This window comes from Xyrauchen texanus, chromosome 3, assembly GCF_025860055.1.
Source record: "Xyrauchen texanus isolate HMW12.3.18 chromosome 3, RBS_HiC_50CHRs, whole genome shotgun sequence".
Classification (NCBI taxonomy): Eukaryota; Metazoa; Chordata; class Actinopteri; order Cypriniformes; family Catostomidae; genus Xyrauchen; species Xyrauchen texanus.
In genome coordinates, this window is record NC_068278.1 from 45812484 (window position 1) to 45840449 (window position 27966).

The window sequence follows — 27966 nt, forward strand, 5'->3', positions numbered from 1 at the left end:
CGAATTATGTTATCAAGAAAATGCCATATTTAAAAAACATACACACATGAAATATTTAGAAAGCATTTATTATAATATTATATTCAAGTGTTATATATATATATATATATATATATATATATATATATATATATATATATATATATATATATACACTCACCTAAAGGATTATTAGGAACACCATACTAATACTGTGTTTGACCCCTTTCACCTTCAGAACTGCCTTAATTCTACGTGGCATTGATTCAAGAAGGTGCTGAAAGCATTCTTTAGAAATGTTGGCCCATATTGATAGGATAGCATCTTGCAGTTGATGGAGATTTGTGGGATGCACATCCAGGGCACGAAGCTCCCGTTCCACCACATCCCAAAGATGCACTATTGGGTTGAGATCTGGTGACTGTGGGGGCCATTTTAGTACAGTGAACTCATTGTCATGTTCAAGAAACCAATTTGAAATGATTCGAGCTTTGTGACATGGTGCATTATCCTGTTGGAAGTAGCCATCAGAGGATGGGTACATGGTGGCCATAAAGGGATGGACATGGTCAGAAACAATGCTCAGGTAGGCCGTGACATTTAAACGATGCCCAGTTGGCACTAAGGGGCCTAAAGTGTGCCAAGAAATCATCCCCCACACCATTACACCACCACCACCAGCCTGCACAGTGGTAACAAGGCATGATGGATCCATGTTCTCATTCTGTTTACGCCAAATTCTGACTCTACCATCTGAATGTCTCAACAGAAATTGAGACTCATCAGACCAGGCAACATTTTTCCAGTCTTCAACTGTCCAATTTTGGTGAGCTATTGCTAATTGTAGCCTCTTTTTTTCTATTTGTAGTGGAGAGGAGTGGTACCCGGTGGGGTCTTCTGCTGTTGTAGCCCATCCGCCCCAAGGTTGTGCGTGCTGTGGCTTCACAAATGCTTTGCTGCATACCTCGTTTGTAACGAGTGGTTATTTCAGGCAAAGTTGCTCTTCTATCAGCTTGAATCAGTCGGCCCATTCTCCTCTAGCACCAACAAGGCATTTTTGCCCACAGGACTGCCGCATACTGGATGTTTTTCCCTTTTCACACCATTCTTTGTAAACCCTAGAAATGTTTGTGCGTGAAAATCCCAGTAACTGAGCAGATTGTGAAATACTCAGACCGGCCCGTCTGGCATGCCACGCTCAAAATTGCTTAAATCACCTTTCTTTCCCATTCTGACATTCAGTTTGGAGTTCAGGAGATTGTCTTGACCAGGACCACACCCCTAAATGCATTGAAGCAACTGCCATGTGATTGGTTGATTAGATAATTGCATTAATGAGAAATTGAACAGGTGTTCCTAATAATCCTTTAGGTGAGTGTATATCTTACTCACTGTAAGACTTAATTTTAGAAAGTAATTTTAACCTACTGTCACTTGAAGCCCCCAGTTTATTCCACTGTCGAGAACAAAGACATTGTTGTCTTAAGTAATGAATGTGATATTGGTTCTTTTTGTTTTAAAGGTTAAACTTGTGAAAAATATTAATTCAATTCAATTTGATTTATATAGCACAACAAAGGTTGACCAATGTGCTGAACACTGTGTTCTGAAGATCTTTTTAAATACAATATACACAAACAAACAACAGAGAACATCACAAGCTGTAATCTAGAGAGAAAAGATACGTTTTTAACTTAGATTAAAAAATATGTAGTGTTGGAGCAGTTTTGATAGAAGTCGGTATGCTGTTCCAAAGTTTAGATGCATCTATGGTGAACACTCGATTACCCCTAGATTTTAGCTTCGACTTAGAACAGTTAATAAACTCTGGTTGGCGGACCAAAGAGCTGTTCCTGGACGGTGTTCACACAAAAGGTCAGAGAGGTAGGCAGGGGCTTGGCCATTTAAGGATTTAGATACAAGCAAGAGCACTTTAAAATAAATTCTAGGATGGACATGGAGCCAATGTAAAGACACTAATACAGGAGTAATGTGCTTACATTTACAGACACTTTAAAAATCTCGCAGTTGCATTTTGAACCATCTGTAATCTAGATATGGAAGAATTGTTAATTCACAGATATAGGGAATTGCAATAGTCCAGTCTAGAGGTGATAAAAGCATGTATCACTGTTTCGAAGTGCTTGATGGACAGAAAGACACTTTACAAGTACTCTTTGTTGATTAAAAACTGGATTTTACAGGGCATTTAAGGGCACTATCAAAAAAGACCCACACATTTTTCACACAAGTTTTAACCAAAGACTATAAGACACCAAAATGAAATGTATTACTTACTCATTGGTTTAAACTTTTTATTTAGCTCTGCCTCAAAAAACTCAGCTGAAGGTGTGTTCCTGTTGTAATTAATATTCCAACACTGGCATAACTGACTGAAATGTGGCCTGCCAACAATGTCTTAGTACCCAGCCCATTCACCAACCAAGAACAGATTGATTTAACCACTGACGTCATATGGATTGCTTTTAAACTGGCCTATGTGATTTTTTGAGCTTTTTTTGCAGGTGAATGGATCAAAAGAACTGAGAAACTCTTCTAAAAATCTTAATTTGTGTTCCACTGAAGAAAGTCATACACATCCAGGGGTGTGTTTCCCATATAACGACGTAACTCATGGCTTAACCACCATAGTATGATGCATTGTTAGAGAAACTAACTAGCTAGTCACAACTATTTCCCAAAACCCTAGTAACTATGTCGCACATCCATCGTTCAAACCATGTTAGTTCAACAATGTGGAGCTGTCATTAATGGCGTTGCTCAGAGGGTGGAGTAATAACTTCTGTAGAGATCGAATGGATATCAAATTATAATAGCTCATTTACATGGACAGAAATCCATTTCTTGAGAAAAAACTGCTTGAGACATGAAATAGACATTTACGTTTATATGCACTTTGTAAGTGGCGTACTCTTTACTACAGTATACAAGTGGTTCTGTCAGTAAGCAGCTCCACAGCAACGTTATTTCCCCACGTTTATAACAAACATGGCTATGACTGTTATTTTCTGTTCTCCGTTGTTTTGCTTTATTTTCACACGCCCCTCTGTTGCTGGTGTGTTTGCTTTCATCGTGACCTGTCCCAGCAATGAGCTGCAATAGTGGGGTTTCCCTCTTACCTCTGGGGCACTTTAGCACACACATATGCACACTTTCCAAAACCAATTAGAATGCCACTTTTATTCTTGACACAATGAAAGATATCAAATTAAAAATATATGGAGTGAAAGATACAGACTGGGTCTGGCAATTGGACTCTGGAGAAGCTGTGAGGTGCTGCATGGCAACAAACATCTGATTTTCAAGTTGCTTTTAGGTGACAGAGAAGTTAACCCTTGTGCAACCTTAGGGACATTTTTTTGTCTTTTTCATTTTTGTTTTCTCGTTCATTTTGGCTGTGTTAATGCCAAAGGCATACATTTTGCCAAAGGTGTGTAATTTTGGGGGAATTTATATATTTCAGCCTCAGTTCCTATAATACATCTATAATACACTGTGTACACAAAATAGTGACACTCAAGGCCTTCAGGACAAAAATGGCCCCATTGAAGCCCAGTGCCATTAAAGCATAAAATCATGAATTCTATGACATTATGCTTTCATTCTGGAGCCAAAATTTGAATTTGTAATATTTTTCACAAGATGGCGCCATTTTTCTCATGTTCAGCCAGTGGAGCAAATATGCTTTTTCCTATTTTTTGTTTGCTGTATTATTGAGTACTGCAGGCCAATTGAATAAAAGATGCAGCTAAACTTGTGTGGGTGTGTTGGTATGGATGTCAGAGTGTGTTTTTTGTGTATTGAGAAATGTGTGAGTGTTTGTGTAAAAAACAAGTGGCATTCTGAAAATAAACTGTCATTTAAAGGGTATATAAATGCCTACATAAGGACAAATTTCTCCCCACTTGACCCTCTATCTGATGATAACATCATAAGAAAATTCCAGATTCCAAGGAACAAGATCCTTGAATTGCTGCAGGTTGAGAAACATTCAGAGGGCCACAAGAAGTACTCCTTAATCCAGCAGTGCAGTCCATAGCTGCACTGCATTATTGTGCTGTGGAATGTTTTCTGGAGGTGGTTGATGATGGCCTGTGGCTCAGCAAGTCTTAGGTCAGCAAGGCTGTGAAAGCAGTAACACATTTGCTGTTACAGCTCATGAACACCATGCTGACTTTTCCCAAAACTCCTCAAAAAATCCTGTCACAGAAATTTGTTCAACTTCCTGTGGAGGCAGATTGGATCATGCTGGTACCTGCTGATGATGAGGATGCTGCTGCTAATGACGATGGTGGTGATCCACTGTTCCCACATCAAGACAGAATGCATCCTGCGGGAGCAGAAGTCAGAGAACATTTAATTCAGAAAATCTTTAGTTTCTTTATTCATTTTAAAATACTGTTTGGTTACTGTATTTTTTAGAAATACCAGAAGAGTTCACTTGTTCTTAGCAGACCTGCTGATCACTCTAGGATTCTAGCATGCAACATCTTACACTTGCTCATCATTTATAATGTAAATTGAGCAAAACTTTACCTCAGCTTGAGAGCGACATAGTGTGTGCTGTTATTAATGTACACAGGAGGAGCCCATGTCTTTTGAATGCCTGTATACGAATTCTGTCACTAAAGATTTCAATTTGATTCGCAAATACATCATTTTTGAGTGATCAAAAAGGCCTACAATATGAGAGATACATACTCCAGAGCTGCTCTCCTCACAGATCTAAAGGCCAAATAAAATACAAGGGTACACTAAAAAATATATTTTAGCCTATTTTCAAGATATTTTAATAACAAATCAAAAATTCGTGAAAACGAAGCCAATCCTATGTTCCAAACATCATAAATAATGCCTTCAGAGGGCTCTTCAAAGGGAGAACAATTGAGACAGTCACGCTGGAAGATTGTTTCAAACTGAATTTCCAATAAAAATAACTTTGAGCACCACACCTTCAAGCCTTTCACAGAAGAAAGTTATACACACCTAAGATGTTATTTGTGTGTCCAGTCAAAAGTATGAAAACTTTGATAAAAAAATCAATAGCATGAAAAAGTTAACAAAAGAAAAAGAAACAAAACAATTCTGAAAATATATTTAATTTTGATTTAATAATTTCTGATAAAAAAAAATCACCAATAAAAGGCAACAATGTAATTTGTTTGAATGTATAGAGTTATTTTGTGAGCCCCTTATAAGATATAAACGCATCTGTACTAGATATAGCCATGAATCCCATTTCACCTGTGTTGATTTCACTGCCTTTGATTTACCTTCATCCTGCAGACACACACAGTAGTTGTGCTGAAATGAATTTATAGAACTCAAATTAAAACTGTTTTAGATGTTTGTGACAAAAGAAAAATGTCCAGAATTTTTAAAGAAACAACTTTTGACAATTTGTTTTAACTTACCTTCAAGTGTAACATTTCCCTTGCTTGCTCTTGAAATTGTCCTGGGTCTTTTATTGTCAAATATTTTATGGTTAAATCAGTAGAAATCAAGATTTACAGATCAACACCCCCATCCCCCCCCCCCCCAGCCCACTACGCCACCACCACTCCACGTAAAGCGTACTCATTGGGGGGAGGGAGCAGGATATTCAAATTATGTAAACATAAAAACTGTATGTGTAGTATGGCTAGACACTGCTGTCACCGCTTGACATGTTATTTAAACGATCTATTTGCAAATAGGGCCATCCCGGGGTAGACAAAGTTATAATAAATTGAATAAATATATATTATATTATATATATATATGAGTATATTCTCATATATTAAAACTCCAGTATATAGTTATTTTCTAATGTAACTGACATTCTTTAAATGGCTTTCTCCTATATTAAAGCTCCAGTAATTAAATTATTTCGGAGGAATACAGAATAAATCAAATAATAACAATTTATTTGACAGGTAGGATTTAAAATGTAAGTTACAAAATCAATCAAAGCAAAGTTTACATATGATCAGAATAAACAAACATGCCTAAAAATAAAATACAAATCAAAGAAAAACATACCTGACAATAAGAAATTCAAATTGCAATTACCTGATAGAAACTACACACAGTAAACTGTGTGGGATGGTCTGACTACAGAGAACCTCTAGCTCTGGGCCAGCTTTCCTTAAATATACAGACAGAATAAACATTGTGCACTAAATGGTATTATCCTTTGAACAATGAGAATTTGGGGGTGAATGGGTTCTTGGGTTCCTGGAGTTAACCTACAGGTAAGGAGGGGGATAGACCTCCAGAATTATACAATATTTGGCAAAGACTTTTTAACTTTGTTGTCATTAGATTTACAAACCTGAGCAAAAGAACATTATGCCAGTCGAACAGAGAACTCTTAAATGATATCAAACATGCCTAGTTGTATTACTTGTTTTCATGTTTTTTCTTTGTTACATTTTCACATATACATTTTGTGTGTCTTTGTGTGTACCTTGTGGTGGGGGGGGGGGGCAGGGTAATAGAGAACAGCTGGAGTTTGTGGGGGCAGAATGTGGATGGCAGGATGTCTCAGGTGGTCAAATGTTTGTTAAGAAGGAAGCTGTGTGGTTTTTCACACAGAGATGTCTTGGTTTTCTAAGATGTAGACCTTGCTTGTGAGAGAGTTTTTATGACTTTGTTCTCGCAGAGTTCTTTGACTTTTATGACATCTTATGCCAGCCTTACATGTTCTTCTTTATAGCAATGTTCACCATTTGTCTGCTGCTGTAGTTCTTTTGGCAGCATTGTCTCCTGACGGAGTGTTTCCAGTGTAGTCCATCCCTCCTCTAGTTGGCTGTTCATTTTACTGGCTTCCTGTTCTTGGACTGTGTTCTCTAATGGTTTCTCTTTCTCACTCATCGACTTGTTCATAAAATCAAACATATGTTAAAAAATAATTTATACTTCAAGAAAAAAAGTGACTTCAACCTACTCTGGGGTGGACATACTTGGACACCTATTTTCTTCCTCTGCAGAGAAAAATGACTATGTGAGTTCATGTAATAATCTTTTTTTCAAATTATATATTTTAGGGCCATGATCATAATTTTATTTTGTTAAATACCTGCTGTTTTAACCAGTTCACAACTTGGTTTATTGCTTCAGAATTCTTCAGACACTGCAGTAATCCTGAATCCTCATTGAACAGACAGTCCACTGTCAGTATGTCAACACTTTTGACAAATCTGCTACTTTCCAGTACAGTTTTCTCTGGGTCAAATGTGTGATGTAGCACCACTAGGGCAGCTGGCTTAGAAACTGTTGAAGGATGCAGAAACATATATTTAAGGCAACATTTCTGAAGTCCTGAATGTATTATCTTGAGACAGAAAACCTGATGAAAAACTGTAGCTTGATTTAAAATAGATAAATGATAAACTAAATCAACCTGTGGAGTCATTGAATTTCTTCAGTGCTGCTTCAATATCAGTTCCAGCTCGAGAGACGATAGGACAGAAAAGCAAAACAATGTCGCTCTTGTCCACAGTATCAACTTCCCTCAGAGACGTAAATAGTTTCTTGAGATTGGCCATAAAGTCCATGAGAGTGTTATCTTTGTGGCCAATCAAAGGTATAAAAACTTTGACCTCTTCTGGAAAATTCAAAAGCATGGGAAAAAAAGAGGTTAAAATACTTGCTAGAAAGTAAAATTAAGCAAGTAAAAAATGTATTTTGTTTCATTCTCCACATTGGCATCCTTTACACCGAATCATCTCTTATCTATGATAATACACAATAGTAAACAATGAACATTTATTTTCTGAGCCACCTTAAATGACAGATTTACCTGTATTCCTTTCAACCTTGTTTGAGTCTGATTTAACTTCATCCTGCAGACACACACACAACAGTTTTGGTAAAATTCAGTGCACATATAACAGCTGTATGAGGTGTTTCCCAGATTCAACATGCCCAGAACTTTAAAAGTATAACAATTTTTGAATAAGTTTTTCAAACTTACCTTATCAAGCATAACTGCTCTTTTTTTTGACATTTGCCATGTGTCTGCAAAAACATTAGTGATAAAATAGAATAAAATAGTAAATATATATCAAGATTACTAGATCAACAAAAATACTGTAGGTTAAAAATAATTTATACTTCAAGACAAAAAGTGACTTCAACCTACTCTGGGGTGGACATACTTGGACACCTATTTTCTTCCTCTGCAGAGAAAAATGACTATGTGAGTTCATGTAATAAACGTTTCTTTTTTTTTTCAAATTATATTTTTTAGGGCCATGATCATAATTTTGTTTTGGTTAAATACCTGCTGTTTTAACCAGTTCACAACTTGGTTTATTGCTTCAGAATTCTTCAGACACTGCAGTAATCCTGAATCCTCATTGAACAGACAGTCCACTGTCAGTATGTCAACACTTTTGACAAATCTGCTACTTTCCAGTACAGTTTTCTCTGGGTCAAATGTGTGATGTAGCACCACTAGGGCAGCTGGCTTAGAAACTGTTGAAGGAAGCAGAAACATATATTTAAGGCAACATATATTTCTTGAGACAGAAAACCTGATGAAAAACTGTAGCTTGATTTAAAATAGATAAATGATAAACTAAATCAACCTGTGGAGTCATTGAATTTCTTCAGTGCTGCATCAATATCAGTTCCAGCTCGAGAGACGATAGGACAGAAAAGCAAAACAATGTCGCTGTTGTCCACAGTATCAACTTCCCTCAGAGACGTAAATTGTTTCTTGAGATTGGCCATAAAGTCCATGAGAGTGTTATCTTTGTGGCCAGTCAAAGGTATAAAAACTTTGACCTCTTCTGGAAAATTCAATAGCATGGAAAAGGTAAAAACAATTCAAAACAATTCTGAAAATGTATTTCATTTTGATTAATCATTTGTGATCAATAATCACACATACAAGACAACAATGTAATTTGTTTGAATATATAGACAGTTATTTTGTGAGCCCCTTACAGATATATAGTGCATTCATAAAGTATTCTGACCCCTTCATTTTTTTACATTTTGTTATGCTTTAAATTATTTATTTTTTACATCAATCTACACTTCATACCCCATAATGACAAAGCAAAAAACAGATTGATTGGAATCCATCTGTGGCAAATTCAATCGATTGGACATGATTTGAAAAGGCACACACCTGTACATATAAGGTCTCACAGCTGAAAATGCATATCAGAGCAAAAACCAAGCCATTAGGTTAAAAGAACTGCCTGCAGAGCTCAGAGACAGGATTGTGTAGAGACACAGATCTGGGGAAGACTACAAAAACAATTAGGGTGCATTGAAGGTTCCCAAGAGCACAGTGGCTTCTGTAACTTAAATGGAAGTTTGGAACAACCAGGATTCTTCCTAGAGCTGGTTGCCCAGCCAAACTGAGCAATCAGGGGAGAAGGGCCTTGGTAAGAGAGGTGACCAAGAATCTGTAGATCACTCTGGTTATGCTCAAGAGATGTGGGCTTTAAGGCCAGATGGAAACCTCTCCTCAGTGCAAGAAAGCAAAAAAGCACCTAAAGGACTCTCAGACAGAGAGAAACAAGATTCACTGGTCTGATGAAATTAAGATTGAACTGTTCTGCCGCAATTCCATACGTCATGTCTGGAGGAAGCAAGGCACTGCTCATCAACTGCACAATACCATCCCAGTGGTGAAGTATGGTGGTGGTATCATGCTGTGTTTTATTTTTTTTCAGCGGCAGGGACTGGTCAGGGTTGAAGGAAAGCTGAACACCGCAATTTACAGAGATATCCTTAAAGGGACAGTTCACCTAAAAATCTAAGTTCTCATCATTTACTCACCCTTATGCCATCCCAGATGTAAATGACTCTCTTTTTTTTCTTTTCAGCAAAACGCAAATATTTTTAGAAGAATATTTCAGCTCTGTAGGTTTTTACAATGCGAGTGAATGGTGATCAGAACTTTGTAGCTCCTACAATCACAAAGGAAACATAAAGGTAATCCATATATTCAGAAGTGATATAATAGGCGTGGGAGAGAAACTGATCAAAACTTGTGTCCTTTTACACTTTTACATCTGAAAGTGAAATAGAAAGTGGAGATTTAGAGTAAAAAGGATTTAAGTTTTGATCTCTTTCTCACCCATGATCTCATATCATTTGATCTCATATAATTTCTGTAGATATCGATTTGCCTACCTCGAGAAATATGGATTAACTTTTATATTTTCTTTGTGATATTAGGAGCTACAAATGTCTGATCAACATTCACTTTCATTGTAAGGACCTACAGAGCTGACATATTCTTCTAAAAATCTTTGTGTTCAGCAGAAGAAAGTCATACACATCTGGGATGGAATGAGGTGAGTAAATGATGAGAGAATAATTTGTTTGGTGAACTATCCCTTTAATGAAAACCTGGTCCAGAGTGCTCAGGACCTCAGACTAGGGCGAAGGTTCATCTTCCAACAGGACAATTACCCCCAAGCACACAGCCAAGACAATGCAAGAGTGGCTTAAGGACAACTCTGTGAATGACTTTGAGTGGCCCAGCCAGAGCACAGACTTGAACCCAATCAAACATCTCTGGAGAGACTCTCAAGCTCCGTCAGGTTGGATGGGGACTGTCGGTGGACAGCCATTTTCAAGGATCTGCAGTGATCCAGGTGTGCAAAGCTTGTCACATCATCCCAAAAAAAGAGTAAGTACTGAGTGTCTGAATACTTATGTCAATATGATATTTCAGTTTTTTCTTTTTTAATACATTTTCAAAGTCTGTTTTTGCTATGTCATTATGGGGTATGGTGTGTAGATTCATGTGATTGAAAAAAAAATAAAATAATTTAAAGCATTTTAGCATAAGTCTGCAATATTATTAATGCAATGCTTAACATTGATCAGCTGCTGTAGTTTGTTTTCATCTAGAATGTAGTCCCTTCCTCTAGTTAGTCACCCATTCCCCAAATTATTAAATTTAAGTTCAGAAATTGGAGACCACACTAATATCTACATGAATATTTTTCCCAGATGAAACTCAGTGGGTTCCTGGTGGGGGGGGTTTGAATAGAATAGACCGAAATTTTAAGATTATTACCGGTTAAGTATTTGGCTCTAATCAGATCTACATATTTGACATGTGGTCCATATGCAGTGGAAAACAACATCATTCTACCTATAGATGAGGAGTTTCTTTCTAAATGTGTAGATTGACAACAGAATGTAATCAATAAATCAGAATTTAGAGATCTTTACTTAATAATAGGGTGTTGATAAGACCAATTTTTTACTGAAGATATACATGCTTTTACTGGTATCTTAGTAAGTATTTGAACTGACCCATAAAATATGGCGTTTATGATTTATATATGTTTTCACTAACAAATAACTCTTACCTTTTCACTTAATGATATTGCTTGATGTGTTCCAACAGTACCTGCACAATCACTTGACACTATAGGGAAACATACAAAGTAAAACAAATACAGATTTTGAAAAGCACGATTTAAAAAAGCAAAGAGATAATCTCAATGCATATACATAGAGCAGCTTTAGATGTACAGGAAACCAACATATTTGGGCTGCATCTGTTGACCTCCACACGTTCACTTTAGTCGACAAATACAGTCAGGTCCATAAATATTGGGAGGCACATATACAAACTGTTGTAATTCCTACACCGTTCACCTGATTTGGATGTAAATACCCTCAAATTAAAGCTGAAAGTCTGCAGTTAAAGCACATCTTGTTCGTTTCATTTCAAATCCATTGTGGTGGTGTATAGAGCCAAAAAGATTAGAATTGTGTCGATGTCCCAATATTTATGGACCTGACTGTAGAACTACCAAGTTGCCATTTTTGTCATGTTTGAAACCTGTCTGTTTTTAATATTTACTTAATGATGTTATATACATTATCTAAACACTACTGTATACACGTTAAATGCATTATTAAAAAATAAATCTGCATGTATATTAATTATACAAGAAAAAAAAAAATAAACCACTTTTATTGGTTCACTAGTTATAATAGTAATAGTTCCCCTTCTGTCACTCACTCAACGTTGTGCCGATGTAGTGACGCTAGGAGTTGCTCTTGGGAGCCCCAAACACCTCCAATCTTTGAGAAAAGGCACTTTGAGAATTGGCGAGTGGAATTTGCATGCCACTCCCCCGGACATACGGGTATAAAAGGAGCTGAAATTTTTTCTTCAGGAGCCGAGCGGTTGTGTGTCAGCAAGCTGAATCCCACAGCAGGTCCATTCACCTCTAAATGAAGAAGTGTATGCTGTTGGATATACAGTGCATTCCAGCGGCTTTCTATCCTTCTGCACGATCAGTGCAGAGTATGACCCTGGGTGCTTCGACAGCAATAACACATTATATATTCCTGAGAAAAGAGTATATTTTCTCTATTAGAGAGTCTTTCCATCTTTGTGTAGTTCCTGGATGCGGTCGTTATCTCTCCACCTCCGACGGCCATGGGCGCTGCTTCACGTGTCTGGGCAGCGGTCACATTGAGGCAGCGTTCGTGAATGGTTCATGTTCTCATTGTGAGAACAAGACCATGGCAGCATTGCAGTTGCTGCTTTCCTTCTTCTGCGGGAAAGCAGCTTCAGCCACCCCCCGTGCCGTGCCTTCTACCTACGGGTTCGAGGCTGGCTTAGCTGGCGCTGGAGGCGATTTGGGGATTTCAATGGGCGTGGTCTCGCAGGGTAAACCCTCGCGGAACTCTCGTTCCCCAGCATGTTCATTTGCCCCTGTCGAGCTCCGAGATGAGACCAGCTCGACTCATAGCCAGCTTAACGTCTCTTTCGGAGCCTGCAAGCAGGATGAGTCCTCGATCGCAACATCGGAGAGCATGCTGGCTATGTCGCACACCAAGGACTCGACTGGGCTGCCACCTTCAAGTCTGCCTGCCCCGTTTGAGCCGCTAGATTCAGTCGAGCTGAAAGCCCTCTCCTTAAAGATGGCCATCCTGATTGTGCTCACCTGCAAGCGTTTTCTCTCAGCGACACTTGCCTGGAGTTCGGTCTGGTAGATTCTCACAACATACCAGTTTGTCCGTTCTCACTACCCTCGACGGTGGGGCAGCCAAGGGATACACAGAGATTCTTTAGGTAGATAAGGCGGTTGCGGTGCACTTGTGTCCGCAAACTGCTGCAACCTGGCAGAATCTGTAGGACTACGTCATCTCTGGAGACCAAAGCCTACAGTGCCGCTGGACAGGCCGCCTCCGTCCTGCATGCCTTGGCCCTCCTGCAAGTACACCAGGCCAAGGCACTGAAAGAGCTGCACTATATAGTCCTGATATTGATGTGATGCAGGAGCTACACTCGGTCGACCGGTCCCCCTGCGGAGGCAAAGACCCAGGCGGCTCCGCCGCAGCCCAAGCCAAGTTCTCTGCCCCGGCATAAAGCCCCCAAGAAGGCTTCTAAGCGCCCCTGAGATGGACGACTCTGGGAGGAAGACGTCTGCCAGAACTCTGAAGCTGGTGACTAGACCACTCCGTCCCCCGGTGAAGGGCTGGGATGAGAATCTTGTGTTCCCTATGTTTTGTTGTTGCCGCACCCCGAAAGGGCTGCGGTACCCACATTGTCAAAAAAAGAGCAGTTTCCTCACTCCTTGGGTCACACAGCCAGTGTTTACGACCACTGTTATCACGGCAACCGGACACCGAGCACTTGCGGCCAGGGCCCTGTCCCTCCAGCCAAGATGAAGAAAGGGTTCTACAGCCCTTACTTCATCGTACCAAAGAAAGGCGGTGGGTTGTGGCCAATCTTGGACCTGCTCTGTTCTGAACCGGGCTTTGCACAGATGTTTATGTTGAAACGCATTTTGGCATGCGTCTGGCATTCAAGATTGGTTTGTGGCGGTAGATCTGAAAGACACGTACTTCCATGTCTTGGTTTTTCCTCGGCACAGACCCTTCCTACGGGTCGCCTTCGAGGGCAGGCATATCAGTACAAGGTCCTCCCCGTCGGTCTGTCCCTTTCGACTGCGTCTTCACGAAAGGGTTAAGGGAAGTGGGCATTCGCATCCTCAATTATCTCAATGACTGGCTGATTCTAGCCCACTCTAGAGATCTGTTGTGTGCACACTGGGACCTGGTGCTCAGGCACCTCAGCCATTTGGGGCTTTAGATCAACTGAGAAAAGAGCAAGCTCTCCCCGGTTCAGATTATCTCTTTTCTCAGGATGGAGTTAGTCTCAGTCACTATGATAGCAAGCATGCACAGTCGGAGCTGAACTGTCTGAAGTCATCCAGACGGAGAACGGAGGTCCCACTGAAACACTTTCAGAGGCTCCTGGGCATATGGCATCCTTGGTGTGGTTACCCCGCTCAGGTTGATGCATATGAGACCGCTTCAGCACTGGCTTCAGACTCGAGTCCCAAGATGGGCATGGTGCCTCGGCACGCACTGCATGGCTATCACGCCGACCTGCCACCACTGGTTCAGCCCGAGGATAGATCTTGCATTTCTGCAGGTGGGGGTCCCCCTACAGGAAGTGCCCAGGCACTTCGTCAGGACAGACGCCTCCAAGCTCGGCTTGGGCGCCTTGTGCAACGGGCATGCAGCCGTTGGCTCCTGGACAGGTCAACAACTGCATTGGCATATCAACTGCCTTGAGATGCTGACGGTACTGCTCGCACTGCAGAGGCTTTTGCCATAGGTCCAGGGCAAGCACGTGTTTTTCCGGAAGGACAACATGTTGACAGTAGTGTATATAAACTGCGTATATAAAGTAGGAATACTCACCTTCTTTTACTGTTATTGTTATCTCCTCAGTTCTGTCTCCATTTATGATCTGACACAGGCAATCTCCAAAATCTGACCATCTGATGTACTTCAGTTTTAAGGACACATTTCCACTCTTCATCTCCTCAGTTAACAGTCTCACTCTTCCCTCATAGCCCCTACCCTCTGTCACTTTTCCATTCTTATAGATGCAAACAATGTCTGTCTCTTTAAACCAATTGATCATTTGTATACGACAGACAAACGCTTTTGGACATTGGTTCGGCAATTACACACCGAAAACCGGACGTCAAATTCCTCAATGCCGACCCGCTGTTTACAAACACACCAGCGGAGCCCTTTGTCTGGGCTGCCCGGCCGTAGAAATGCAGAAGGAAAAGGGGAAAAAGAGCCGGCGTTCTCATCAGAGTAACGGCATTCCAGCCGCGTCATCAGAGCGTGCACGAACGAACTGGCTGGTGTTTTTACTGACATTTTCAACCTGTCCCTCTCCCTCTCTGTAGTCCCCACATGCTTCAAAATGTTAACCATTGTGCCTGTACCGAGGCATGCCCGCAGGGCTGTGTTCCCAGCCCACTCCAGTATTCCCTGTACACACATGACTGTGTGGCAACACATAGCTCCATGCCATCATTAAGTTTGCTGACGATACGATGGTGGTAGGTCTGATCACTGACAATGATGAAACAGCCTACAGAAAGGAGGTGCTCACTCTGACACGCTGGTGTCAATAGCACAACCTCTCCCTCAATGTCAGTAAGACCAAGGAGTTTGTGGTGGACTTCAGGAGGAAAGACAGAGTACACAGCCCAATCACCATTAATGGAGCACCGGTGGAGAGAGTCGGCAGTTTCAAGTTCCTCGGTGTCCACATTACTGAGGAGCTCACATGGTCCGTCCACACTGAGGCCGTTGTGAAGAAGGCTCACCAGCGCCTCTTCTTCCTGAGACGGCTGAGGAAGTTTGGAATGAACCACCACATCCTCACACTGTTCTACACCAGTACTGTAGCATCCTGACTGGCTTCATCACTGCTAGTACGGCAATAGCACCGCCCACAACCGCAAAAACCTGCAAAGGGTGGTGCGAACTGCCAGAAACATCATCAGAGGTGAGCTTCCCTCCCTCCAGGACATATATAACAGGCGGTGTGTGAAAAAAGCAACCCAAGTCACGGTCTGCTCTCACTGCTACCATCAGGCAGGCGGTATCGCAGCATCAGGACCCGCACCAGCCGACTACATGACAGCTTCTTCCCCCAAGCAATCAGATTTTTGAACACTTGATCTCTCACGATCAACAATCAGCACTGCACTTTATTAATCTTCAACTTATATATAACAATATATTCTCCAAAATATAACTACTTCATATATATTTTTATATACTCTTATTTTTTTTTTATTGTATGTGTATTCTCTATTGTGTGTATTCTCTATTGTGTGTATTGTTTACTGTACATTGTATATTAGTATTGTGTTGCGTAAGTATATGTACATTTGATATGTAAATTGTGTTGTGTAAATATGTTGTTTATTGTAAATTGGTATATGTCTCGCCACTGTCATGACTGCTATGTTGCTCTGAACTGCACACAACACTTGCACCTACTGTTGCACTTGTGTACATGGTAGTGTGACAATAAAGTGATTTGATTTGATTTGATCTTCATGTCAATGTCACTGATTTCATGGGACAGACAACATGGCACAGTGATTTTGTCCCCTAGTTTAACCTCTTCTCTCTGAGTTTTTTTTATAGTCCTTCTGAAACTTTTCTTTTCTTGTCAGTGAAAAGAGAGATAAAAGGTTAATCTGGGTACACAAAAATGTATTTTCTTCACTTCATTTATATCACATTAAATCCATTTTAAATGTATATGGCTAAGTCCAAACATGCACATTATTCTATTTTTGACACAGTATGTGAAGCAAAATCAAATCACAAATATTTTATTATAACTTACTGATATTATCCATTTTCTCTCCTAAAAAGGAACAGAACAAACACAGTTAGAGAAGAGAAAAATTTCAGATGAACAAAACACACGAACAACATCCTTCCACCATTGACAACACACTGATATTATTTACACATTAAGGTTCTGCTGTCACAACACAGAATCAAGAAACATAATCTATTTAGTCATCTTTATTTTAATATAATTTGATAAAAGAAACTGTGGTCCATTACTGATGTATCTCATCTCATCTCGATTACTGTAATTCCCTCAATGTCGGTCTGCCTCAATCCACATCTAGATTGCAGCTTTTTCAAAATGTGGCAGCCAGATTATTTATTCTTTAATTGTTAATACTGTTTTAAGTTCCCCGTCTGTCGCTCACTTGACGTTGTGTCGAATGTAGCGACACTAGGGGTCTTTATTGAAAGCCTCGGTTACCTCTGAACTTGAGAAAAGGCCAATAAGAAATTGGCAAACAGAATTTGCATGTCCCTTCCCCGGACATACGAGTATAAAAGGAGTGAAACGTGCGTTTGTCCATTCAGATTTTTTTCTTTGGAGTGGATTGGTTGTGTGTTCAGTAAGCTGGTGTTCCACTACTGTTCCACGCCTCTAAGAGCACTGCTGTTGGATCCTATGGCGCAATACCGACAGCGCTTCAACGCTTCGATAGCGTTTCCTTAAAGAGCAAATAGACCTGTAAAAGAGTAGATTTCCTCTAAAAGAGTATACACATTGGCGTTCAACGTCTTTTTAAAGACGCGTCTTTTTAAAGATGTCTTTCCGCCTTTGTGTAGTTCCTAGATGCGGCAGATATCTCTAAGCTTCTGGCGGTCATAAGAGCTACCTCGCATGTCTGGGCTGCGATCACATGCAGGCAGCGTTTTATGAATGTGTGCCCACAGGGACCAGGTGCTCAGGCACCTCAGCCATCTAGGGTTTCAGGTCAACTGGGAAAAGAGCTAGCTCTTCCCGGTTCAGAGCATCTCTTTTCTCGGCATGGAGTTACACTCAGTCTTATTGACAGCAGACCTCACAAGCGAGCACACGCAGCTGGTGCTGAACTGCCTAAATACGCTCAGACACGGCACAGCGGTTCCACTGTTGCGGTTCCAGATGCTCCTAGGGCATATGACATCCTCAGCGGCAGCCGCACCGCTCTGGTTGATGCATATGAGACCGCTTCAGCACTGGCTTCAGACTTGAGTCCCAAGATGGGCATGGCACCGCGGCCCATACCGTGTGTTCATTACCTCTTTCTGCCGCCAGACATTCAACCCTTAGACAGACCTCTGTTTTCTGCGTACACGATTCCCCCTACAGCAGGTGTCCAGACATGTCGTGGTCACCACAGATGCCTCAAAACTGGGTCGGGGTGTAATGTGCAATGGGCACGCAGCTGCTGGCTCCTGGCTCCTGGACAGGACCACGCCTACATTGGCACGTCAACTGCCTAGAGTTGTTGGCTGTACTTCTTGCCCTGTGGAGGTCTTTACTGCTAATCCAGGCCAAGCACGTCTTGATCCGTTCAGACAGCACCACAACGGTGGCGTACATAAATCACCAAGGTGGCGTACCTCTCGTCACGTCACAACTCGCCCGCCATCTCCTCCTTTGGAGTCAGCGACTCAGGACTTGAACGCGCTGTGCTGCACCTGCGTCAGCAGTTCACGTACACGGTTCAGCGCATGGCGTGATTGAATAGGAACCCCTAGTGTCACTTACTGTAATTCGACACAACTTCGAGTGAGCGACAGACGGGGAATGTCTAGGTTACTATTGTAACCCCCGTTCCCTGATGGAGGGAACAAGACATTATGTCCCCCCGGCCACGATGCTGTACTGAGCCACTGTAATGGCCGAGCTCATTCTCGGCTCCTCAGTACAAAACCTGAATGGACAGACGCACGATTCCCTCCTTTTATACCCATATGTCCAGGGGAGGGACATGCAAATTCTGTCTGCCAATTTCTCATTGGCCTTTTCTCAAGTTCAGAGGTAACCAAGGCCTTAAAGAAAGACCCCTAGTGTTGCTTCATTTGACACAACGTCTTGTTCACCCCATCAGGGAACGGGGTTTACAATAGTAACCTAGATGTTTTATTGAGTCTCAGAGTCAACTGATTAGGCCTCTTATTTTCATCCACTAATAATAAATAATGCAGTTTTGTTATTTTGTTTTCCTTTTGCTCTGCTCATGTTTCATGAATAATGCAAAATATACCTAATTTTCATTAACCTGTGTTATTTTTTTGTACCCTTAATATTTTTTTTGTAGTAATAAAACTTTGTAATAAATTACAAATAAAACTACTATTTCTATTTATGAAATATGTTTTATCCATAAGATGAAATGATCAGAAAATAAACTTAATTGTCATGTATTTCTGGTAGTAATATTTCTTCTCGAATATTATAAACAGCAACTTAAACAACACACACACTCTTTTTGCGACTGTAGAGAGACTGACAAACCCCCCAAGCCAGATTCCCAGTGAAATGCTCTCAGACAGCAAGTGCAGTGAGTTTGCTTCTTTCTTCTCTGAAAAAATCAATAATATCAGAAAGGTGATCATCACATCCTTGAGTTGTGCTGGGGTCAGACAAATCAAACCACAACCTGAGAAAGTAGTTACTATGTCTGATTTCAAAGAAATTGATGGCAAAATTTTGGAAGAAACGTACAGCACCTTAAAACATCAACCTACGCCCTTGATGCACTTCCCACATCTTTTTTCAAAAGTGTGTTCAACTGTTTAGAAGCAGATCTCCTAGAAGTGATAAACTCTTTACTTCTCTCTGGGAGTTTTCCAAACTCCCTGAAAACTGCAGTTGTCAAGCCCCTCTTGAAAAAGAGCAATCTGGATAAGACCATATTAAGCAACTATAGACCGATCTCAAATCTTCCTTTCATAGGCAAGATCATTGAAAAAGGTGTCTTCAATCAGCTGAACAAATTCTTGAACTCAAATGGATACTTTGACAATTTTCAATCTGGTTTCTGATCTCATCACAGCACAGAGACAGCGCTCATAAAGATAATAAACGATATTCACTTAAATACTGATACAGGCAAATTATCAGTACTGGTACTACTCGACCTCAGTGCTGCATTTGACACTGTCGATCACAACATACTTCTTGACAGGCTGGAAAACTGGGTGGGGCTTTCTGGGATGGTCCTAAAATGGTTCAGGTCATACTTAGAAGGGAAAGGTTATTATGTGAGTATAGGAGACCATAAGTCTGAGTGGACGTCCATGACATGTGGAGTCCCTCAAGGCTCAATTCTTGCGCCACTCCTGTTCAACCTGTATATGCTCCCAATGAGCCAAATAATGAGAAAGAACCAAATTGCTTACCACAGCTATGCAGACGACACACAGATCTACTTAGCCCTATCACCTAACGATTACAGCCCCATTGAATCCCTGTGCCAATGCATTGATGAATTAAACAGTTGGATGTGCCAAAACTTTCTTCAGTTAAACAAAGACAAAACTGAAGTCATTGTGTTTGGAAACAAAGATGACGTTCTCATGGTGAATGCATACCTTGCCGCTAGGGGTCAAACAACTAAAAATCAAGTCAGGAATCTTGGTGTGTCTCTAGAGTCAGACCTTAGTTTCAGTAGTCATGTCAAAGCAATAACTAAATCAGCATACTATCATCTGAAAAATATTGCAAGAATTAGATGCTTTGTTTCAAGCCTAGAGAAACTTGTGCATGCTTTCATCACCAGCAGGGTGGATTATTGTAATGGACTCCTCACTGGCCTTCCCAAAAAGACCATAAGACAGTTGCAGCAAATAAAGAACGCTGCTGCCAGGATTCTGAGCAGAAACAGAAAATATGAACATATCACACCAGTCCTCAGGTCTTTACACTGGCTCCCAGTTACATTTAGGATTGATTTTAAAGTATTATTACTGGTATATAAATCACTCAATGGGCTAGGACCTCAATATATTGCAGATATGCTCACTGAATATAAACCCAACAGATCACTCAGATCATTAGGATCACATCAGCTAGAAATACCAAGGGTTCACTCTAAGCAAGGAGAGTCTGCTTTTAGCTATTATGCCAGCCGCAGCTGGAACCAGCTTCCAGAAGAGATCAGATGTGCTCCTACATTAGTCACATTCAAATCCAGACTCAAAACACATCTGTTTAGCTGTGCATTTACTGAATGAGCACTGTGCCACTGTGTGTCCGACTGTTTGTACTGTATTTTATTTTATTTTATTCTAAACTGTTTCAATTATTCTTATTTTTTTATTCTTATTTTAATCTCTTCTATGTAAAGCACTTTGAATTACCCTTGTGTATGAAATGTGCTATATAAATAAACTTGCCTTGCCTAGTACTGCATTTTTATTTTAAGATGGTAAAGCTATGTAAAAAATAATAAAGCAAACATTTTTGTTAAAATATCTGATTTATCTAATTTAACAGATTAATGATCTTTGTCTTTTAAAACCCCTCTTTTTATTTATTTTATTACTATTATTAATTTTATATAAGTTATTTATTATAATCAGATAGTAAAACAAAAGTGAAATAGATGTTATTGTTGTATCTTTGAATGTATTCAACATAAAGTGCAATATAATGTTCACAACTGATTGGGATGACTTAACAGCATGATCATTATCAGTGGCGTACTCAGGCTCTTGCACCAGCTGCATGTGGTGGGGCAGTGCGCAGAAATTTGTGATGGATTTATGGTGAAGCAGTTCCAAACCCTGGTTAAGATAAAAAAAATATATATTATTTGAGTTATTATGTATTATGTGTTATTATGTCAAGTCAAGTCAAGTCAAGTGGTTTTTATTGTCGTTTCAACCATATACAGTTAGTACAGTACACAGCAAAACGAGACAACGTTCCCCCAGGACCATGGTGCTACATAAAAACAACAAAGGACCAACACAGGACCACATGAGACAACACAACGAAATAAAATACCTATATAAAATACCTATATATACCTATATAAAGTGCACGTGCAAACATGTGCAAAGTACGGGACAGTACAACAAATGTCTGACAATGAACAGGACAATAGACACAGTGCAGCGCCGACCAGTACACAGTAGTGCAAAAAGATAACAGTTTCTAAAAACGTAAACATAACATACTATGAGATAGTGTTCTATGCACATAGCAGTTATTGAGGTAGCAGACAGTTACAAGTGACAGTAATTAAAGTGCAACTCAGGACACGTGTGTGTGTGTGTCAAACCAGTCTCTGAGTATTGAGGAGTCTGATGGCTTGGGGGAAGAAGCTGTTACACAGTCTGGCCGTGAGGGCCCAAATGCTTCGGTACCTCTTGCCAGACGGCAGGAGGGTAAAGAGTTTGTGTGAGGGGTGTGTAGGGTCGTCCACAATGCTGGTTGCTTTGCGGATACAGTGTTTTTTTGTAAATGTCTTTGATGGAGGGAAGAGAGACCCCAATGATCTTCTCAGCTGTCCTCACTATCCTCTGCAGGGCTTTGCGGTCAGAAACGGTGCAAGTCCCAAACCAGGCACTGATGCAGCTGCTCAGGATGCTCTCAATAGTCCCTCTATAGAATGTAGTGAGGATGGGGGGTGGGAGATGTGCTTTCCTCAGCCTTCGAAGAAAGTAGAGACGCTGCTGGGCTTTCTTGGTGACAGAGCTGGTGTTGAGGGACCAGGTGAGGTTCTCCGCCAGGTGAACACCAAGGAATTTGGTGCTCTTGACGATCTCCACAAAGGAGCCGTCGATGTTCAGCGGAGTGTGTTCACCTTGTGCTCTCCTAAAGTCAACAACCATCTCTTTTGTTTTGTCGACATTCAGGGACAGGTTGTTGGCTCTACACCAGTTCGTCAGCCGCTGCACCTCCTCTCTGTATGCTGACTCGTCGTTCTTGCTGATGAGACCCACCACGGTCGTGTCATCGGCGAACTTGATGATGTGGTTCGAGCTGTGCATTGCTGCACAGTCGTGAGTCAGCAGAGTGAACAGCAGTGGACTGAGCACACAGCCCTGGGGGGCCCCAGTGCTCAGTGTGGTGGTGGTGGAGATGCTGTTCCCGATCCGGACTGACTGAGGTCTCCCAGTCAGGAAGTCCAGGATCCAGTTGCAGAGGGAGGTGTCCAGGCCCAGCAGGTTCAGCTTTCCAGTCAGGTGCTGGGGAATGATTGTGTTGAATGCTGAGCTGAAATCTATGAACAGCATTCGAACGTATGAGTCCTTATTGTCTAGGTGGGTGAGGGCCAGATGGAGGGTTGTGGCGATGGCATCGTCCGTTGAACAGTTTGGACGATACGCAAACTGCAGTGGGTCTAGTGAGGGGAGCAGCTGGGTCTTAATGTGCCTCATGACGAGCCTCTCGAAGCACTTCATGATGATAGGTGTAAGTGCGATGGGACGGTAGTCATTGAGGCAGGACACTGAAGACTTCTTTGGCATGGGGATTATGGTGGTGGCCTTGAAGCACGTTGGAACGACGGCGCTGCTCAGAGAGATGTTGAAGATGTCGGTAGGAACATCTGCTAGCTGGTCTGCACATCCTCTGAGCACTCTGCCAGGAATGTTGTCTGGTCCAGCAGCCTTCCGTGGGTTGACTCTACGTAGAGTTTTCCTCACATCTGCCGTGGTAAGACAGAGCACCTGGTCGTTGGGAGGAGGGGTGGTCTTCCTCGCCACAACGTCGTTCTGCACTTCAAACCTAGCGTAGAAGTCGTTCAGCGCATCTGGAAGGGAGGCATCTTTGTCACAGGCAACTGATGTTGTCCTGTAGTTGGTGATGGCCTGGATGCCCTGCCACATGCGCCGCGTGTCACCACTGTCCTGGAAGTGACTGTGGATTCTCTGGGCGTGTGCGCACTTTGTCTCTCTGATTGCCCGTGACAGTTTGGCCCTAGCTGTTCTTAGGGCTGCCTTTTCGCCTGCTCTGAAGGCGGAGTCTCGGGACCTCAGCAGCGTGCGCACCTCCGCAGTCATCCACGGCTTCTGGTTGGAGCGTGTGGTGATGGTCTTGGAGAAAGTGACATCATCAATGCACTTGCTGATGTAGCTGGTCACTGATGCTGTGTATTCCTCCAAGTTGGTAGAATCGCCATACGTTGCAGCCTCCCTGAACATGTGCCAGTCCCTGAACTGACCTAAACATTTTATGTTTATGACGCAACACACCCGAGACGCTACACAAGCATGTCTGACACAGGTGTAAATTGACGGGTCCTTAAACAAGCCCTCATAATAAATCTCCCATTGATTGACAAATTCACTTGCGAAATTTGCTGTGAAATGTATGCCAATGACGGCTTATGTTCAATAATATGGTAGTAAACAATACATTGTATACTAAAGCCACATTTTGTATTGTCCACAAGAATGTAATGCATTTTAATTATCTGAATATTTTTTTCTTTAATATTTTTTATTTATTATAGTGTTTATATATTTAAAATGTACTTTTTAAGGTTTTATATATGTTATATGAAATCAACCAGTAATGTAATGATAAATAAAAGGATGGGTAAACTCTGTTATTTATTATTTTAAGCAGTTTATAACATTTACCACTACCAGCAACAATCAGTCTTCTGATTGCAACTGCAAAAACAAAGTTCACTACTGTGTCCCAACGTGCTATCGAAAGTCATAAACACAAAGGGTGCTTCTCATTTCCTAAATTTTGCTTCCTCAATTCCTCTCTCCCCCATCCTTGAGCCCGTGACCTGGAAACTGATCAATGTCCGCCATCATGAAGGACGTAACAATTTGCTATATGCACCATGAGGAGGTGAGGATCGTGGACAGAGAAGCTTACCGAGGACACTTGAGTGAGGAAACACCGGAGCATCCTATGCGGAAGACTTTTTGGTCAAAGCACTTGACGCATGCACAAATTCTCCTCCCCCCTTCACATCTGGCACAACAGTTTTAATTAATGCTTCATCTTTGTCCATAATTGTCACATACTTTAACTTTGCATCTTGAATTATTAGATTTTATAATGAAAATATAAATTGATCAGGTTTCAACAATATAATGGAAAGTGCTACGATGTAATCCAGCTGCACAGAGACGACGCTCTGAAGTGACACGTGAGTGAGTGGGACATTCCATTTTACAAAAACATCTTCCTTCAATTCCTCTGTCCTCATTTTCTTTCCTTCCATCCTTTCCTCGTTTCCTAAGTGGTGAAGCAATCAAACGAGGAAAGGAAGCAAGGAAAGGAAATGAGGATCCACAATTTTAGAAATGAGAGGCACCCAAAAGGCTGTGTCCCACTTCAAATGGGTATGCCCTTCCTTCACTAACTTCCCTCCATCTCATGAACTCGGATTTACATCATTGCTTACCTTGCGCGAGTGCACACTACTACTGACCAATGGGTTTCAGAAACAATTTGCAGCACTAGCATTTGTGCTACAGGTGTACAATTAGCAAAAGAGAGTATAATTTACCATGTTTTGAAAACCTGCTACTCTGCTAACATTTGAATGTAAACACGCTTTAATATCATGCAATGTAGGAACGTTGACTCATTTATCGATATATTTAATACAAGTGAGTTTATATCTTATTTTGTATATCTTTCTTGGTGCCTAAACTAGAGATTATGATTTCCGCAAGACTTTCCAAGTTTCTAAGAATTATGACTTCAAGGGACGTTCCATTGCACTTTTCCCAGTAGGAAGTTGGAAAACCCAACTTTCCGATTTGAATTGAACACAGCATAACCCTTGATTAATTGGAGCATGTTGAAAGCTGATGTCAATTTGTGGAATTATTTAGTGATTTTTGCACCTGAGAAGACAAAGCTTTCAGAGATTGATGCAATCACAGATTCAGGTTGGCTTATGTATGTCTGGTAAGAAAAAAAATATTTTTATTGGAATTAATTGCTGGAAAGTATGAATCTAGTTTTACAAAAACGAAATGGTAACATTACAATGAACATGTTTAAGGTAGCTACAAGTGTTATTCTCAGTATAACTTTTCATAACTGCTTAATTGACCTAACTTCTCTTTCATCATAATATTGAATTGTTTGGGGGTGGGGTAGTTTTAGCACAATCTGTGCTGTGATTTCACAATCGAGTTGTATTGTGGGATATGGAGCTGCCTGAAGCGCACATATGAGTAGGCTTGCTACCTCAGCCAAAATCGAGGGGTTGATGTTCTGTCAACAGAAACTTCCCTTGACCACTTAAAGGAGTAGTTCACCCAAAAATGAAAATTTTCTGATAATTTACTCACCCTCAGGCCATCCAAGATGTATCTGAGTTTCTTTTTCATCAAAACAGAATTTAAGACTTTAAGTGCTTGAAATTATTTAATATAAATAAATATTCTGTAGTGAGTTTAAAGTGTGTTCCTTTACTCTATCAATGCCATAATTTTTCAAAGAATAATTCGTAAAAATGCATGTATATAAAAAACAAAGTAAAAACAAAAATGCATCATCTTACCAAAGTCTTGGGTCTTAGTCTTAGATACGTCTCAGTATGGACGCTCTGGTTGCTCAATTCGGATTTCAAATGGTCGTTTTCGTCACTCTTAACACAACACACAACAATGACATAAAAAATTGGTGACTGCAGCATGGAACATCACAATATTTACCAGTCTTCTCCTTCGCTGAGTTTATCTTGTGCCACAGAGGAGTTCTGCGACTGGATGGTGTGCTTATTTGGTGAGCGAGATGATGCACCTCCTTTTTCCCCCCATCTGTTTTGAAAGCATCGCCACATGGGTACGCCTATGTCATTACCAAAGCTACCCATGCAGATAGGTTGGTTATCTGAATGTGCAAATCTGATTTGATCACTTGCAATTAATAGTCAGTCAGTCTGAAAAGATCTCATTTGAGAAAAAAATCTTATTTGCCTGCAGTCTGAACATAGCCTTGAGGTCTCTCACAAATGTACACTTTTACCACTCATGCCCCCTCATGGACTAGCGGCCCATCGCACTCGCTTACGTCACCAAAGTCTGCACTCAGAGGAAGATCGCAAGAGCGGAGAGTGCAATTTGGGACAAGACCAGTGGGGTTATTGTTACAGGGCCATTGACGTGCGGTTCGCAGTACTTTCAGTCTAGTATTATTTTATAGCAGTTGTTCTATAGTTATTATAACGTTGGTTTTTAATAGTTAATCAATGTACGTGTTAACGTATTAAAGTGCTGAACCACTCAGCGCGAGCAACTCGTGAAATCGAAAGCAATGTTTTCCACCGTTACACTTACGTTCTCAACAGAGACCGACAAAATCTTAAACACACCAGTAAACTGTACTCTCAAAAATCGCTACCGTCGAGAGGCATGCAATTCACCTACCTTTCTCACTCAGCTAAAGTACACTGTAGAGAAGCTTAAATTGTCAGATTGACTATAGGGCTGTTAGAACTGAATATATCAAATCTGTTTCTTATGACGTTCAGAGCAGTGTTTACCACACTCAGTGTCGTTTGCTGAACAACTTGACAAATTAGTCAGATCTGATGAAAAATTGTTTCGCTTTCACTTTCTCTGTGACTGCTATTAAAATCCCCACCCCTCTCCCCAGCAGTTTCAATGACAAACCAGTTTCTGCTGTTGATATGATCATTTATATATATAACCTAATGGTCTGTTATAGCCTGTGTATTTTCAAGCACAAAACCATATCCACAATCAGGAACATGGTTTAAATGATTTAGTATTCATAAAAACTGGGGGCATGGAATAAGGGCTCTTCTAATCTTATGTAACAATGCAAATTAATGTTGTTATATGTTAAATGTCAAACAGTAGTGGATTTTAAGGCTACAGTATGTAACTTTTTTGTTAAATAACAACGAAATGTTATTAACGAGAGAGTGCAACAAAAATCCATCTTCCAAACCATGACATTACACAAATACAGTTTGATAAATCTATAATAATTATTAAAACATTTTCTTACTCATCAGGCAAGATATTTTAGGCTATTGACATGGTTTATATATAGTTGTGTAATCACACACACACACACACACACACACACACACACACACACACACACACACACACACACACACACACACACACACACACACACACATGTTGTGTTTCCATGTTTTATGGGGACTTTCCATAGACATAATGGTTTTTATACTGTACAAACTTTATATTCTATCCCCTAAACCTAACCCTACCCCTAAACCTAACCCTCACAGAAAATTTCTGCATTTTTACATTTTCAAAAACATAATTTAGTATGATTTATAAGCTGTTTTCCTCATGGGGACCGACAAAATGTCCCCACAAGCGTCAAAAATTTCAGGTTTTACTATCCTTATGGGG

The 27966-nt window shown here is 40.7% G+C and overlaps 1 protein-coding gene across 4 annotated transcripts; it reads right to left on the reverse strand.

Annotated features, from left to right (window-relative positions):
- Positions 1-5922: 5922 nt before the first annotated feature.
- Positions 5923-27111, reverse strand: LOC127631707 (uncharacterized). Of its 4 annotated transcripts, XM_052109968.1 has the most exons (11): positions 26980-27111; positions 26112-26198; positions 16661-16681; positions 8574-8777; positions 8267-8460; positions 8126-8162; positions 7958-8001; positions 7784-7826; positions 7385-7588; positions 7061-7254; positions 5923-6858 (listed from the first exon to the last, which is right to left on the reverse strand). In XM_052109968.1, the coding sequence occupies exons 3-11, from the start codon at positions 16671-16673 to the stop codon at positions 6667-6669; spliced, it is 1125 nt and encodes a 374-aa protein (XP_051965928.1). In that variant the 5' UTR covers positions 16674-16681; positions 26112-26198; positions 26980-27111; the 3' UTR covers positions 5923-6666. The 4 variants fall into 4 exon arrangements, with proteins under 4 accessions (XP_051965928.1, XP_051965935.1, XP_051965923.1 ...); XM_052109975.1 differs by lacking the exon at positions 16661-16681; XM_052109963.1 differs by lacking the exons at positions 16661-16681; positions 26112-26198; positions 26980-27111 and having other exon boundaries at positions 8574-9729.
- Positions 27112-27966: the final 855 nt, after the last annotated feature.